The sequence below is a fragment of the Phyllopteryx taeniolatus genome, chromosome 4 (assembly GCF_024500385.1).
Source record: "Phyllopteryx taeniolatus isolate TA_2022b chromosome 4, UOR_Ptae_1.2, whole genome shotgun sequence".
Taxonomy (NCBI): domain Eukaryota; kingdom Metazoa; phylum Chordata; class Actinopteri; order Syngnathiformes; family Syngnathidae; genus Phyllopteryx; species Phyllopteryx taeniolatus.
In genome coordinates, this window is record NC_084505.1 from 5011651 (window position 1) to 5027889 (window position 16239).

At 41.9% G+C, this 16239-nt stretch overlaps 1 protein-coding gene across 1 annotated transcript in view; it reads right to left on the minus strand.

The window, feature by feature from the left end:
* The window catches only part of sorcs3a (sortilin related VPS10 domain containing receptor 3a), a 326424-nt gene that overhangs the window by 24460 nt on the left and 285725 nt on the right, over positions 1-16239 (minus strand). Inside the window, exons 17-18 of the mRNA XM_061772129.1 lie at positions 11358-11471; positions 10860-11031 (exon numbers count right to left, since the gene is read on the minus strand). Coding sequence (XP_061628113.1) covers positions 10860-11031; positions 11358-11471 — 286 coding nt within the window. The remainder of the gene's footprint in view (positions 1-10859; positions 11032-11357; positions 11472-16239) is intronic.

A 16239-nucleotide genomic window follows, 5' to 3' on the forward strand; every position in this document is an offset into this window, starting at 1 on the left:
CCTTTAGGAACTCTGGGCGAATCTCATCCACCTTGCCACCGAGGAGCTTTTTAACCACGTCGGTGACCTCAACCCCAGAGATAGGAGAGCCCGCCTCAGAGAACCCAGACTCTGCTCCCTCATGGGAAGGCATGTCGGTGGAATTGAGGAGGTCTTCGAAGTATTCTCTGGCTCACAACGTCCCTAGTCGAGGTCGGCAGTGCCCCATCCCCACTATACACAGTGTTGATGGTGCACTGCCTCCCCCTCCTGAGACGCCGGATGGTGGACCAGAATTTCCTCAAAGCCGTCCGGAAGTCTTTCTCCATGGCCTCACCGAACTCCTCCCACACCCGGGTTTTTGCTTCAGTGACCACCAAAGCTGCATTCCGCTTGGCCAGACGGTACCCATCAGCTGCCTCAGGAGTCCCACAGGCCAAAAAGGCTCGATAAGACTCCTTCTTCAGCTTGACGGCATTCCTCACCGTTGGTTAACACCAACGGGTTCGGGGATTGCCGCCACGACAGGCACTGACCAACTTACCAAAAAGGCCTAGGGTGTCCTGGTGCCAAGTGCACGTATGGACACCTTTATGCTTGAACATGGTTTTCGTTATGGACAATCCGTGATGAGCACAGAAGTCCAATAACAGAACGGGGGGGCCGTTTCTCCCAATCACGCCTTTCCAGGTCTGACTGTCATTGCCCACGTGAGCATTGAAGTCCCCCAGTCGAACGATGGAGTCCCCAGCGGGAGCGCCCTCCAGCACCCCTCCAAGGACTCCAAGAAGGGTGGGTAGTCTGAACAGCTGTTTCGTGCATAGGCACAAACAACAGTCAGGACCCGTCCCCCCACCCTAAGGCGAAGGGAGGCTACCCTCTCGTCGAACCCCAACGTACAGGCGCCGAGCCGGGAGGCAATAAGTATACCCACACGTGCTCGCCGCCTCTCACCGTGGGCAACTCCAGAGTGGAAGAGAGTCTAACCCCTCTCGAGAGGACTGGTACCAGAGCCCAAGCTGTGCGTGGAGGCGAGTCTGACTATATCTAGTCGGAACTTCTCGACCTCACACCCCAGCTCAGGCTCCTTCCCTGCCAGAGAGGTGACATTCCATGTCCATAGAGCCAGCTTCTGTAGCCGGGGATCAGATCGCCAAGGTCCCTGCCTTCGGCCACCACCCAGCTCGCAGTGGACCCGACCCCTATGGCCCCTCCCACAGGTGGTGAGCCCATGGGAAAGGGGACCCACGTTACCCTTTCGGGCTGTGCCCGGCCGAGACCCATGGGTAGAGGCCCGGCCACCAGGTGCTCGCCTTCGAGCCCCACCTCCAGGCCTGGCTACAGAGGGGGTGACCCACATCTGGGCAAGGGAAACCTAGATCCATTCATAATTTTCATCATAGGGGTCTTTTAGTTGTGTTTTGTCTGGTCCCTCACCTCGGACCTGTTTGGGATGGGTGACCCAACCAGGGGCGTGAATCTCAAGACAACTTAGCTCCTCGGATCATTGGGACACACCAACCCATCCACCACGATAAGGTGCCAGCTTCCAGGACGTGTAAAACCTTTAATAAACCTTCAAACAAGTATTTAAACTACAAACCGCGAAAACGTCTGAAAACAAAAATAAATGATTAGTCGGTTAAATTAAATTGGTGTCATTACTTTTTAACTGCCACTTGGAAAACATCGTTGTTTATGTTTTCTCCTTAGGGCTCTACACTAAATTTTGCACTAGTAGCACTGGTGGACAACAAATTATTTTTCCGCACCCTTTTTTGAGGAGGTACATACCATAGTTTCATATCAAATAAACATTGACAGTGACTCGAGATAATGTGTATTTGTTGCACTGCAACAAGCAGTGGCAGACCTGTTGTGTCAATTACTTTAAAAAAGCAAAAACAAAACATATGCTTTACTGATATTTGATCATTTGTTTGACTAAAAGGGCCAACAGCCACCTCTTACAGTGAGGGCTCCTAACCCTCTTCCCCTGGGAAAAGCGCTTAATTTTGTGCATTACAACAACCATATTATTAACATACATTTAAAACGATAAAACAATTGCATAATTGTAACACCACCATATCAAAGTATTGATATATATATATACTTACTATCTCTCCTCTGGAAGAAGTCTGCGCTCTCTAACTATCTCCAAAACATCCAACCCTGGCCATCCTTCTGATGAGCTCATTTCTAATCCTATCCAACCTAGTCACTCAGAGAGAAGCTCAACATCTTAATTTCCACCACCTCCAGCTCTGCTTCCTGTTGTCTCTTCAGTGCCACTGTCTCAAATCCACACATCATGGCTGGCCTCACCACTGCCTTATAAACTGTGCCCTTCATCCTAGCAGAGACTCTTCTGTCTGAATTGCAAGAGTTTTGAAAGCAGCATAAAACTGTTTGAAGTCCGAAGGCTCCTGGGATATAATTTAGTAATTGTCTAAAAAACTGCATAAATTGGTTGAAGTCTATAGATAATTAAGATAAATAATTAGGGCCTTACAGAAACCACAACCAGCAAATAGGGGGTTTGAAGCTCCGGCTCTGTGAGATAGTGAGCAACTTAGATTATAATAGTGGTGTCCATTTGGATAGCGCTATATAAAACTGATCAGTGTGTGTGTGTGTGTGTGTGTGTGTGTGAGAGAGAGAGAGAGAGTGTGAGCGCGCGCTTGTATTGTGACAAAATGGCCGAATACAATGAGGTTGTGAAGCCCAAAATGGCTGGCGCCGCCAATGAGGAAAACAGCATTTGGGGCGATGCTATATGCAAGCTTGCTACAAAAAGAATTGAAGAGTGCCCGTTAAACCAGGTTACAACCAAAATATTAGATTTGAACAAATGGGCAAAAACAAACATCTTTGATGGAGATCTCGGTCCATTTTCCGGCCCCTTCCAAACAACAACCGTTGATCCTTTTAGAAAGACAAAAACAACAATTGGAAACAACACAATTCACAAAATTAGCCACGATATTTGGCAAATCAAAACATGAGAAAAAAAACAAGAAACTTGGAAGATGACATGAAATTTACAAAGAAAGTAATTGGAGACATGTTGAAACATAAATTGTGTTCACAGGAACTTCACTACAACCCCGCGTCCCGTTTGGGACGTTGCGAGTGATGGGGGAAGAGCCCTCCCCCGTCTCTCGGGACAAAGGTCCCTTTTAGGGACATGTGTGAACAACCACAGAAAGGGGAGGGGTGCACCCACGCTCCCTGTACCAACCTCGGCCATATGCCCTAGTCAGAGAACTATTGACTCAGACTGAAAATAACATTAAATCAACAAGCAGGAATACATATTAAAAAAGGCGTCTTAAGAGTCTCACAGCGATAAAGAAGTAGAGAAAGGCAAAAGGAAAGTGAAGGAGGACAGCGATGACTGCAAAAAGGTAAAGAAGGTTACAATAAGTAGGGATAAGAACCAAACGACCTGCAACGTAAGTTGGTAAATTTGGCTGTGTGTACTGGGCTAAGTGAGCAGTGTGAATGTCAATGTCTAAAAGATGTAGAAGTAAGGTCCATCCATCCATTTTCTGAGCCGCTTCTCCTCACTAGGGTCGCGGGCGTGCTAGAGCCTATCCCAGCTATCATCGGGCAGGAATAAGATACCTTATCTTGCATTCACCCTGTACTTTGATATTTTTTGTCATTTTGATTAAACTTCTATAATTCAGTTGTCCTATTTTCGAGCAAGAATTCAATATCATTTAACATCCAACAGCATGAGTTATGTTTGTAGAAACTTTTTTCTGTTTTGTCGGTTGATGTGTGAACCAATTCAAAAATATTGTTTGGAACAGTGAGGCTAATTTGGTGGAGACTCAAAACATTTTTTTTGACATCTAAAGATGAATAGGAGACAAGAGAGTTCAGTTATTGTTTTTATTTCCAGACATTTGTATCTGAATCTGCCACACTACTTGGAAGATAACATCATTTTTAACAAAATACATATTTTTAGGTGCGTAAAAGTATTGGAATAGATACAGTATATTTAAAATAGATTAAAGTGATTAAGAATTAGTATTTGGTTCCAAAGAAATTGCTTGCAATAAACACATCAGCCCCATGACCCACTTACCTTAGCTTTGTACACCCGTTTTTTCCTGCTTTTGGATTGATTTTCTTTTTTGTTGTCGTTTTGTATGATATTAAAGACCCTGTGTACAGTCATTTTGTCATGAGCCGCCCTGCAGTACTATGGTGGGAGCCTGGGTGGCGCGTTACACCATCTCGCCCTCTCTCTCTCCCCTTCCCTCTCTCTCTTTCCAGCACCTTCCTCGGCCGCGCACCTGTCACCAATCAGCCCTCGTTACCACCCGCAATAAAAGCCTGCCAGATCCCGGAAACTCTCGCCAGAGTATTGAAGCTTCCCCAGCGGTACAACGGCTCCCCAGTTTCCATGTAAGCTAGGCAAATCCTTGTGATCGTTTTGACCTCCGTGTTTTTCCTTGTCTTCAGTGTTTCCTCCATGTCCCAAGTGGATTACTGCCATCACGCCACCAAGCCAGCCGCCAGTCCTCGTCACTGCCTGCCACGCATTGTCTGCCTCAACAACCCGACAGTGCATCTCAAGAAAAATCTACATTTCCATTTCCACATTTTCAATAAACTTTTCACCAACCTCTCATCCTCCACCTGCTCTTGGGTCCAGTCTCCATCCATTTGTGACAGAATACTCTGGTCACAAATGGACCCCAGTAGCATCCCAAGCTTTCAGCCAACTAAAAACCCTTTTCAGCAGTGCTCCCATCCCACACCACCCTGACCCCTCCCTCCAGTTTGTGGTTAAGGTTGACGCCTCGGACACTAGGGCAGGGGCCGTCGTCTCGCAGGAGGACCCCACGTCCCAGAAATTTCATCCCTGTACCTTTTTCTCCCGTCGCCTGTCCCCTGCCGAAAGGAATTACAACGTTGGCAACCAAGAGCTGCTAGCCATAATATGGGCATTGGAAGAGTGGAGGCACTGGCTGGAGGGGACTGATCATCTGGACTGATCACAAGAAACTTTCTTACCTCCATTCCGCCAAACGCCTTAAAACCCCAACAAGGCCCTCTTCCTAAGCCAATTAAATTTCAGTCTCTACTTCCAACCTGGATCCCGCAACAGCAAACCTGACGCCCTATCCCGCATATACTCACCCCCCTCCAGCCCGGCAGAACACAAAACAATCCTCCCTTCCTCCTGCTTCGTTGGTGCAGCCGCATGGAAGATCAAACGTATTGTCAAAAACGCTCAAAAGACTCACCCTGACTCCAAGACCGGACCTCCGGACCTACTATTCATACCCGATTCCGCATGCTCTGACGTCCTTCAGTGGGCCCACACTCCAAGCTCACGTCAGCCCGGCATCACCCGCACGATCCAATTCATCCAGCAGCACCTCTGGTGGCCCAGCCTCGTTTAAGACACCCGGGAGTTCGTCCAAGCCTGCTCCGTCTGTGCCTGAGGGAAGTCTTATCACCTGCCCCCAGCTGGTCTGCTGCGCCCCTTACCCTTCCCGAGCCGCCCCTGGTCCCACATCGCTTTAGACTTCATCACCGGCCTGCCCCCTTCTGAAGGTAACACCATCATTTTCACTGTTGTCAATCGATTTTCTAAATATGTCCATTACATACCCCTTCCCAAGCTCCCCTCTGATTTTGAAACTGCTAACCTCCTTGTTCAGCATGTTTTCAAACTCCACGGTATCCCCATTGACATCGTCTCGGACCGGCGCCCCTATTTCTTCCACTACACTTGTAGTTGGGCATTAAGCTATGCCTACAACACGAAAAAAGGCATCTTACCTGAAATGATATGTGTTTTGTGTTATTTCGGCTCCAGTGTCTCTGCTGTGTGCAAACATGCGCGGTGGTTGGAGCAAGGCCGTGGTGAACTGTTGAGTGTTGGCATACTGTGATGGATGATGCATTTAAATGATGGTGTAAAATATGCCTAAATTGTTGATCGGATACCGGTCCAAAAAACATTTTTATTATGATTGGTGGTACACCTGGCCAATGTCCACCAGATAGAGCCAAAGTAGTAGTCAATAAAGAGCCAGAGTGGTAGTCAATAGATCAGCGCAGACATATCAGAATCAGAATCATCTTTATTTGCCAAGTATATCAAAACACACAAGGAATTTGTTTCAGGTAGTTGGAGCTGCTCTAGTACGACAAGACAGTCAATTGACAGAGAGACATAAAGACATAAAAAACACAGTCACTGAGCAATAAAAGTTTACCAGTAATGTGGTAATGCCGGTAGAATTTATTTTTTTTGAGAATGTCCTCTAGCAATTAGAGCAGTTTGAAATGACTAAACAATAGTCTAGTGTAATGACCACTGTGCAAAGGGCCCAGAGACTTCAGGAAACGTATGCAATTTAAAGTGACTAATCTGGGACAATGTCGATTGTGCAAATGTTGCAGATGCTACTCTGGCACATGAGTGGCCAGTATTGGTCAACAACAGATATGGAAATAGTGCAGCGTGGCGAGACTACTACTAGTGAGTGCACGGGTAATGTATAATTGGCCCGACAAAGTTGTGACAACAAACTCAAGACAAAATTGGCAGCATGTTGTAATGGAATTGTAAGTTAACTGTTTAAGAAGTTAATGGCAAGAGGGAAGAAGCTGTTGGAATGTCTGCTTGATGTAGTTTGCATTGATCGGTAGCGCCTACCTTAGGGAAGGAGCTGGAAGAGGTGGTGACCAGGATGTGGAAGGTCCAAGAGGATTTTGCATATGTTCTTAATACAGACTTGCCAATACAGTCTTGTACTCAGTTGCTTGCACAATGCATATTAGCAAACATATAACCCGAAACAGCTTTCAGCAGCAATATAAATATATATTTCATTTATAGTAACTAAGAGTTAATAGCACTATCATTCGTTGCCCACACTGCAGATAGTGAGTTAGTTGATGAAGTGATAGGACCTTTTCATTGTACAAGTGGGAATTTGGAATGAAATGTTTATTAAACAAATTGTTTCATGTTGTATGTTATCAATGTTGTTTGATGATATGATGAGTATATGTTACACACAGATTTGGGCTGCCCTCCGGAGTTGAGAAGGAGAAGGGTTGGGTGAAGTTGTCTCCATGGCAACACAGGAAATGTGCTGTGATGATCATAGGCGCCTAGGGAAGTTGGTGGAAAGTCCCATGCTCTTTTGAGAAAGTGAAAGCGTTGTCTGTGAGCTTCACTAAATTTTACCAGATCAGGATAAAAACAGGTGAGCCGGCCCCAGCTGGCTCTGTAATGCCCCTGGCATTGGAAATCCAATAAAAGCTGAAATACTTCTGCGTTTAGTGTTCTTTTGTTCCCGTCGGTTAGCAGCAACAGGATGCTGCATCGAAGCTTTGACGCTCTTCGTTCTATCTTTGTGTGAAACGTAAGTTGATAAAAGATGCAGCTTCTGAAGACGGCTTGAAAAACCTCTGACAAGATTAGGTAAAGTTAAATAAAGGATTACTGCAATGCCTGAGGGAGCCCTCCAGCATCCATCCCAAATCTATTTCCTAATCTAACAACAAATTTGTCACCGTTTACAGTCCATTGAGCTTTAACCCTTTTAACGGAGAGCTGGTCAGAACTCCTTTAGCACCATAGGTGCAGGGGAGCCTGGGGTAAGTGAGATCTGACACAGAACTTATGGCTCCGCCGCCCCACGTCAGCCTTCAGACTCGTCACAGCTGCGTCACATGTGCGTCTTCACAACGGAGACACTACAAGGAAAGTAATGTGTTTATTGTGCTAGCTCGCAAGCTAACGAGCGAGCTGGCTAGCAAGCTTACAAGCCTGCGAGCTGACCAGTATGGTGTTGGCTTGTCCAATAAGTTGACACCTCACTTGGTTTGGTGTTATGTGTGCATCCACATGACAGTGAAGCATCAGAGAATATTAACTGTTTAATACAGCGACAGTCAGCTTATGTCTGCGTGAGCCACACAGAGCCACAGACGTGCTTGATTGACAGCTATAGGTTCCATGGGGTGTTGTTTTAAGGGTATTCAGTGTACATGCTCACACAGTCCTGCAGCTGGAGGGCGGCTCCTACTTTTCATGATTTGGAATCCTTATTTCATATACGTGCCGATTTTTTATTATTATTATTTTTTTTTAATCCATACAAATTTGGCAGACTTGTTAATCAAATACAAGTATTGTATAACAGTGCAATGAGTGCAGTGCATTATACTACTTCTAGGGTTACAGTTGATGCATTACAACGTAAGCAAAACCATTCATGAGACACATGCTATAGTATGGCCTTTTTAAATGTCTTAGATAGCCTTCTGTTCATTATTGAAAAAAAATAATAAATTCAAGTACTTGTTTGCATGTTTTCCTTGCTGCTAAATTGCAAACTTCTCAAGTGGATTTTCAGATTTGTGGCTATTTCCCTTGAGATGTATTCCACACATATGACCTGCTTCAACTACAAGACACTTTCTTGCATATGTGAAAAGTCATAGTCAAAATATTAGACAGACAGACAGACAGACAGTCCGGCAGACAGATAGATGAAAAATGCTTATGGCTTATTTTGCTGAAACTTAAGCCCAGTTGTTGTATTTACTATTTGTTCATAGAACCTCAATAAAATGGACCCCGATATAACGGATATCAGATAAAACGGATCGTCGGGACTGAACAATGTGTTCAAAAAGAGTTTTCATTTGTCACTTAAAATACAGTTGACAAAGTCTGTTAGTTCCCAAATTGGCCTCTGTTGTTTACTAGCGCTGTGTTGCAATGCAGGCAAGAGAATGGGACTGACATATTTCCGGGTCACAGATATACAATATTACGAGATCCTATTCCAAAAGACGTGCCTCCCGTGCCGACCTGGCAGCCATGTTGACTGTGGGGCACTGATGTGCCGGCCATGCAAAGATGGTTATATCTATTGTCTATTGGTCGTAGTGCAGAGAGAACGTGGCATGGCTGGGTCTGAGGAGTACAAAACACAAGTCTTTGGAGTCTGGAACATGCTATTTTTTTGTTAGCCTTTGGCAACAGATTTGCAATTAGGAAGCACAGTCATTCCTCGCGGCTCATGAAAGCAACTCGCCAATGATGAGTACTCTACGTCCAAAATATCAAAATCGGCAAGCGTGGTAAGTTTGGATAAAATGTGAAGCTTTCAAACATTTTCAAGCTTTTTTCATATTTATTTACAATAACTTACTAATTGTAGTGCACTGAGCGTTTTAGGCCACAAAAAAACCCTACAAAACAATAATTTTGTACTGTACAGTAATATGGGTGCATATGGCCTCAAAAAAAAAGAAAAAAAAAAGTGCTTCAATGTAACGGACAATCGGCTATATCGGCTGACCCTCCACCCCTATTAGTCTGTTCTTTCGAGTTTCCACTGTTTATGAACCAAAAAAGGAGAGTATTTGTTTATTACCTAGCGTCGCCGTTCGGGCTGAGTTGAGTGACACACGAAAGGGGAGCCATTCAACCGGCGAGTGCCGGGGCCGTCGCCTAAAAGTGACATCATCGGGCAGCGCCTTTTTATTGTCTTGTCCCTAATGACGCCATTTCTAGGAGAGTAAAAGAACTACAATTTCCAAATGACTGCTCAACAGTCCTTGTTCCATACCCATTTACCGAAATAAATACACTTAAAATCAACCCCGAAAGCTCACATATGAATTTAATTGACAAATATGAAAACTAAGGACATTTTTGCTAGAGTTATAATTATAGTTAGTTTTGTACATGTAAAATGTAGTTTCAGTTACTTATTGTTTAAAAAAAAAAAAAAAAAAACATTTTCATTTTTGTTTGTCAATTTTGGTATTAGTTATTTCATGGGGGGAGGGGGGGGGGTATATATAGTCTGTGTTTCCCTTTATCCTGCGTTAGTTTGTTTTGTCCGCTGAGTTAGAGTGCTCAGCCTTGTTTTCCACACCACATTCCTTGTTTTGTGTAGTGTATGGGTTGTCTATTTGAGTTTTGTTGAGAAAATGGATGGATGGATACTTTGAGTTTTTGTTCATTGAACAATTAATTGTTTGAACTTTGCTGTTTCTGTGTTTGATTCGTGCATTTGGTTTCAGATTTAGCTCGCCTGTGATAGTCACAAGGCATTCGTTTTTGCAAGGCAGATGGACCATGTTTTGGAGACTAGCTAGAACAATCCACATTTTGTTTATTAATTCAGTTTTCACCATGCTGCTGCTTTATTCTTCACACAGGCAAATACTGTGAGTGAATTGTTAGAATCAAAAGACTAAAATTTAAACATACTTTCCATTCAATTTCTTTAAATATGAGACCACTGTTGTGGGCAGTGGATATACATTAATTGCACTCAAAATGTAAACCCATATAATACCAGGTATCCATATTAGTGTTTCTAGCATATTCTAAATCAACAAAAGAATGGCCTCACCAGAAGAAGTCGTTGAATAAATATCTAGAGACTGAATGCAATTGAAAAACTGCAGGGTGACCTGAAAGGTTATGGTTTGTTTTAATATTGGACTACACTTTTAATAATTTAGTTTACAGCCATGTTATTAACATTAAAGAGCAATAGACAATCCTTAACACCCGAAGTCAGCAGTTAAGATAAATGTGTCATTTTTCTGCCGAGACATGAGAGACAGGTTTCAGTGAAATCTAGTTTTGGAATCATGTTATCCCCAACAGCTCCCCAATACATTCATTGGAGTTTCTGAACTTCAGTTAAATCACAATTTGATTTGATGTCATACGAATAAAGGATACTTTGTAAATCAGAGATGGACCAATCTCATGTTGTAGAGCAACGTAAACACAGCAATCCAATGGTGCTTTTACTGCTCTCTAACAGCTAAATTTCTGTGTCGGTATCACGTGCTCTCACCTCATCCAGATGAACCAGGAAAGTAACATTAGTGCCCAGGTTGGCAGCTAGTTTACCATCTTTGGTGGTCAGCAAAAGTCCCTTTGGAGGTTTCTTGGGGCATTGTTGCTTTTGAGCTGTATACATTTCTTTTACTCCCTTGGTGCAGTTATTTAACACCACTTTACGATACCTTCAGAAAGAGACACAAGTTGAACATTTAATTGTGCACTGTGATTATTCAAATCTTTCTACTTAAATCTCAGAGGTTATATTTATCAATGATAAAAAAAAAACGTTTTAAAATTGAAAATAATTTGTTTTAAAAATTCTAATGTACATGTTGATAAGTGCATTTTAATTATTATAGCTGTTGTTTTTACAGTAACACTGGATAATGGCATGCAATGCCCTCATCGTGCTTGGTGGGCTCTACTCTTTAATGATTTACATGGATATGTAGGATTTACAAGGTTCTACATAGAACTATGAATTTGTCAATATTCAGGCCATCCTCACCCTGTGCTGTTGAAATAGTTCTGACCCAGACTGCAGCTTTTGGTGGTTGAGGAGGGATTAAACCAAAAGGAGGGCCTGCAGTTCCCATTGCCACTGCGCTCATATCCATAGTCACTGTCAGACAACAAAATGCATACACAAGGGACATGATCAATATCAATCAACATGCAAAAAAAGGATAGATTGTAATCTGGCTTCTATCTTGCAGCGATTGATGAACACTTTTGAATAGACTCACTCCCACCATTACTCTGTATTGACTTGAGCTACTGTTGACAAATATGCCTCCAACGTGGTATGTAGTGACATACATCAAAATCCTTTGACTCTTTGACTGTTTTGGTGTGTGTTTAAGCCTCTTTGAAGTCCTCTCACTCCTGGCACTTTTTAGATTAGGAGCACTTTCAGGGCTAAAATTATTTACAAATAGATTTTATCAAGGGTCAACTCAGAATTGTCGGCGTTTCCACTGAAAATCTTTAATCTGGCTTTTAAAAATGGCATCACAAAGGGCTATTTATTTAGCCCTTTGATTCTTTATGAATACAGGCCCATGTGTTCATCAACCCAATTATTGGAACTTTTTTTCACTTGTCTCGTTTGGGGGCAAAATAATGTACATAACGCTGTAAATCTATACCCCTACCTAATGTTTTTTTTTGAGAAAAAAAAACACTTGATCATGAAATGATAAGCCAAGTGCAAATTTTGTTCACTAAGCTAAGTGAGTTTTTTTCCATATTACAGTGAGGTAAAATTTCTTGACTGTAGCCTCCTCAAACAAATTTACCATTTTTTAAATACATCAGGTTTGTTTCGTTTTTTTCTTTTTCTTTTTTAGTTTATTTGGGTGAAGATACTGTAACAAAAACATATTAAGAAATGCAGGTTCATGGATCAATTCAAAGTTTGCTCGAGTAGGCATTTTGAACACCACATTAGATGAAAATATTTACATAGAGCTATGTTTGAATGGGGATATGCTCAGTTCGTACCACATGGGTGCTTTCTCTGGTCTGAATCAGTTGATGTGCTTATTATAAACAAAGTCACAGAGTAAAAATTCTCAACCTATCCCAATGCGTACAAACCACATGATATTACTCTTTTATCTTATGGTTACAAAAATTGAAACAGGAACTTTTGCTCTATGGACAAGAGAGTAATAAGAGGAAACACTTCACAAAAAAACAGAACAAAAAACTGGTTTGCTGATTACTTCAGTATCTGGACAATCTAGCTGGCTACAGTATACCCACAAACACCTGACGGCACTTTAAAGGCTCCATATTTTGGCTGTTTAGACCTCTACAGAATTACTCAATTTCATTTTAAAAAAACCTTGTTTTTTCTCATACAAGTGCCGAGAAAAGGCTACTTCTGTTTGACCCAGTTTTGTATCTGCTTTGTCCATATTTGGCGAAGACCGCACCCTTTCCTCTTTTTGGTTGCCTCCGTGTAAAAGACCCACTTGTGAGAGCACACGTTTGTTATGTTGACCACTGACTCGGGAGCGGAGAGTTAGGCAGGCATCTTTGAATGACCAGATTTCAGGCTTCTCATCAGAAAAACACCTGGAACTCTGGAATCCGTAGACGATTTTAATTAATATTTCACGTTTACTGAGGCACGATAGAGCCAATAAAACTCCCAATTACTAGAAGAGGTTGGATTGGTAATATATGGAACATTTAAAAGCCTTCGCACACTGAGAAGGAAGCATGCTGGTATCAGACGGTAGGTGCTGACATCAAATACGCTAAACCAAAAGCATCTCTGTTAAGTCAACTGCCTCATCTGTTCAACTGAACCGCACCAAGGGAAGTCAAACTAAAGGGATTGAGTGTGAAAGCACCCAATCAATTGGGACAGGTACCCCTGTGACCCAGTCCAAAGTAGGCTAAGTGGTAGATTGTCACATGGAATGAAAAAGTATGTATAGTTATATGTTGAAATGATCACAGTCATTAGGAACAGTCCATATGGAGAGAGCAAATGGAATTTTTATATTGGGATATCAAAACATTTCTGGCAAAGAAAGAAAGCAAAACAACAACAAGAAAAAAACAGAGCCAGACAATAGTTGACACAAAGAATATGGGATTAACTTCATGCTTGTTTGACAGAAACTAATCAGTGCTTACTTTCTCGACTTCTACAAAAAAATATTTACACCCGACACTGTAGGATGTTGTGTTCCCTGTCTCTTTTGTTATAAAATAAAAAAGCAAACCATTAAAGATTTGCATACAAATTGAATTATAATCTAAACACCTTTCCCGTCTTTTAATTGGAATAATAACAAACATAGCACATTTTACTATCTGACACTGCAGTCAGACATCATTAGCATGTTGTTTAAAACAATTAAAAACCTGTCACAATATTGGAAAAAGTGTAGAGTGTAAATGTGTAAAAGAATAAATTATGAAAATGAAACGTGATGTGGGCAGCATGCAAAATTGAACTAATTTTGGTTGTTTACTGTACTGTGAGAAAATGGGCACTGCTAAGAAAAATTACTTGCTGAAACTGGGTCAGACAGCCCTGTGAATGTTGAAAAAAAAAAGATGAGAATCAATCATCCACCTTGTATTTTTTTTAGTATCTGAAGCAGAGTCCAGTTTGTAATTTGCTGTGTAGTAGTAATACAAACAGGTTTCTTGCTTCAGTATTTCCTGCATTAGTTCCATAAATGCACAAGATCAGAACAATCAAGGTTTTAACGCTCATCAAATTCTAACCTCATCTAATACATGGTAAAGTTTTATACAGTTCTAAAAATCCACCTCATCATAACACAACATGGACACTTCGACTCACAGATGAGACCAAAAAATTGTAATCTGCACTTAAAAATGTTCAGACCCCCTTCATTTTTTGTGATATTGTAACCAAGTGATAATATTTAAATTGGACACCAAACAAAGTATCAGACAGGTGACCAATGCCTTTTGGACATCTTGTATTCTACTTCGTCTTCTCCCATACCAGAAGTGGTCATCTCAATGGATACTGAGAAGGTGTTTGATCAAGTGGAATAATTTTATTTTTTTTTACATTCAAAAAATTTGGTTTTCGTTGCAAATTTATATCATAGATTAAACTTCTGTATACATCGCCTTGTGCCAGAGTCTAAACAAACAACTGCTCATAATCCTTCTCTCTTAGTCATGGAACACGTCACAGCTGCAATCTTTCCCCTCTATTGTTTGATATTGACATTGAACCACTGGTTGCGGCCATTAGCTCCAGTCAGATGCTTGGTATCATCAGAGCACAAGTACATAAACTGTCATTATATGCGGATGACCTCTTACTGTTCTTGTCTGACCCAGATAGATCCATTCCTCCAGTGATGACCTTGCTGGACAAATTTTGAGAAATATCGGGCTATCAGCTAAATACACAAAAAAGTGAACTTATGCCTGTTAATGTGGCTGCCACAACATATGCCCTTTCAAACCTTCCTTTTAACGTATCTGTAGACAACTTTACATACTTGGGCATCTGCATCACCAGAAAAAGTACAGACCTGGTAGACCACAACTTCTCGCCCCTCCTACGTAGGATGAATGAAGACTTCCTCTGTTGGACGGCAGGATTAATTGCATTAAAATGAATGTTCTCCTGAAATTTCTATACCTTTTCAAATGTATAACTGTATTCATCCCAAAATACTTCTTTCAGGGTCTTGACAGCTTAATCTCAAAGTTGATCTGGGACAAGAAGACTCCCAGGATACAAAAAAAAAAACATTTTACAATCCTTGAAGAACTATAAAGGAGTATAGCACTAATGATTTTTTTTTACTTTATTAATGGGCTGTGAACATTTGCAGCATGTTCCACTGGTGCCATATTAGTGATCAGCCACCACCATGGCAGCAGGTTGCGGAGGTTTCCTGTAACTCCTCTACTTTGCGGTCTCTTTTGTGCTACCCTCAGACTTTATCACCTCTAGCATACTCTGGCAATGTAATTGTTAAAAACTCTCCTAAAATCTGGCCTAAATTTAAGCGACATTTCGGACTGACCTCTATACCCGACTCCTCTCCTGTCCATTTAAACCCTTTTTTACTCTCTCCGCCAGTGACAGGGCCTTTGCAGTGTGGGAAGGTGCGGGGATTCGGTCAGTTGACAATCTCTACATTTACGGGATGTTTGCATCTTTTATCCAGTTGACCCACAAATTTGGCCTTGACAGAAAGCAATTTTACAGGTTTTTGCAAGTCAGAGACTTTGCCCAGAAGCACTTTCCTGGCTTTCGTAAGATTCTCTCTACAATCCCAATTCCAATGAAGTTGGGACGTTGTGATAAACATAAATAAAAACAGAATACAATGCTTTACAAATCATGCTCGACCTATATTTAATTCAATACACGACAAAGACAAGATATTTAAACTGATAAACTTGATTGTTTTGAGCAAATAATCATTAACTTAGAATTTTATGGCTGCAACACGTTCCAAAAAAGCTGGGACAGGTGGCAAAAAAGACTGAGAGAGTTGAGGAGTGCTCATCAAACACCTGTTTGGAACATCCCACAGGGGAACAGGTGGGTGCCATAATTGGGTATAAAAGGAGCTTCCCTGAATTGCTCAGTCATTCACAAGCAAAGATGGGGCTCGGTTCACCTTTTTGTGAACAAGTGCGTGAGAAAATAGTCGAACAGTTTAAAAACAGTGTTCCTCAATGTACAATTGCAAGGCATTTAGGGATTTCATCATCTATGGTCTACAATATCATTAAAAGGTTCAGAGAATCTGAAGAAATCACTGCATGTCAGCGGCAAGACCGAAATCCAACATTGAATACCCATGAACCTTCGATCCCTCAGGCGGCACTGCATCAAAAACCGACATCAATGTGTAAAGGAC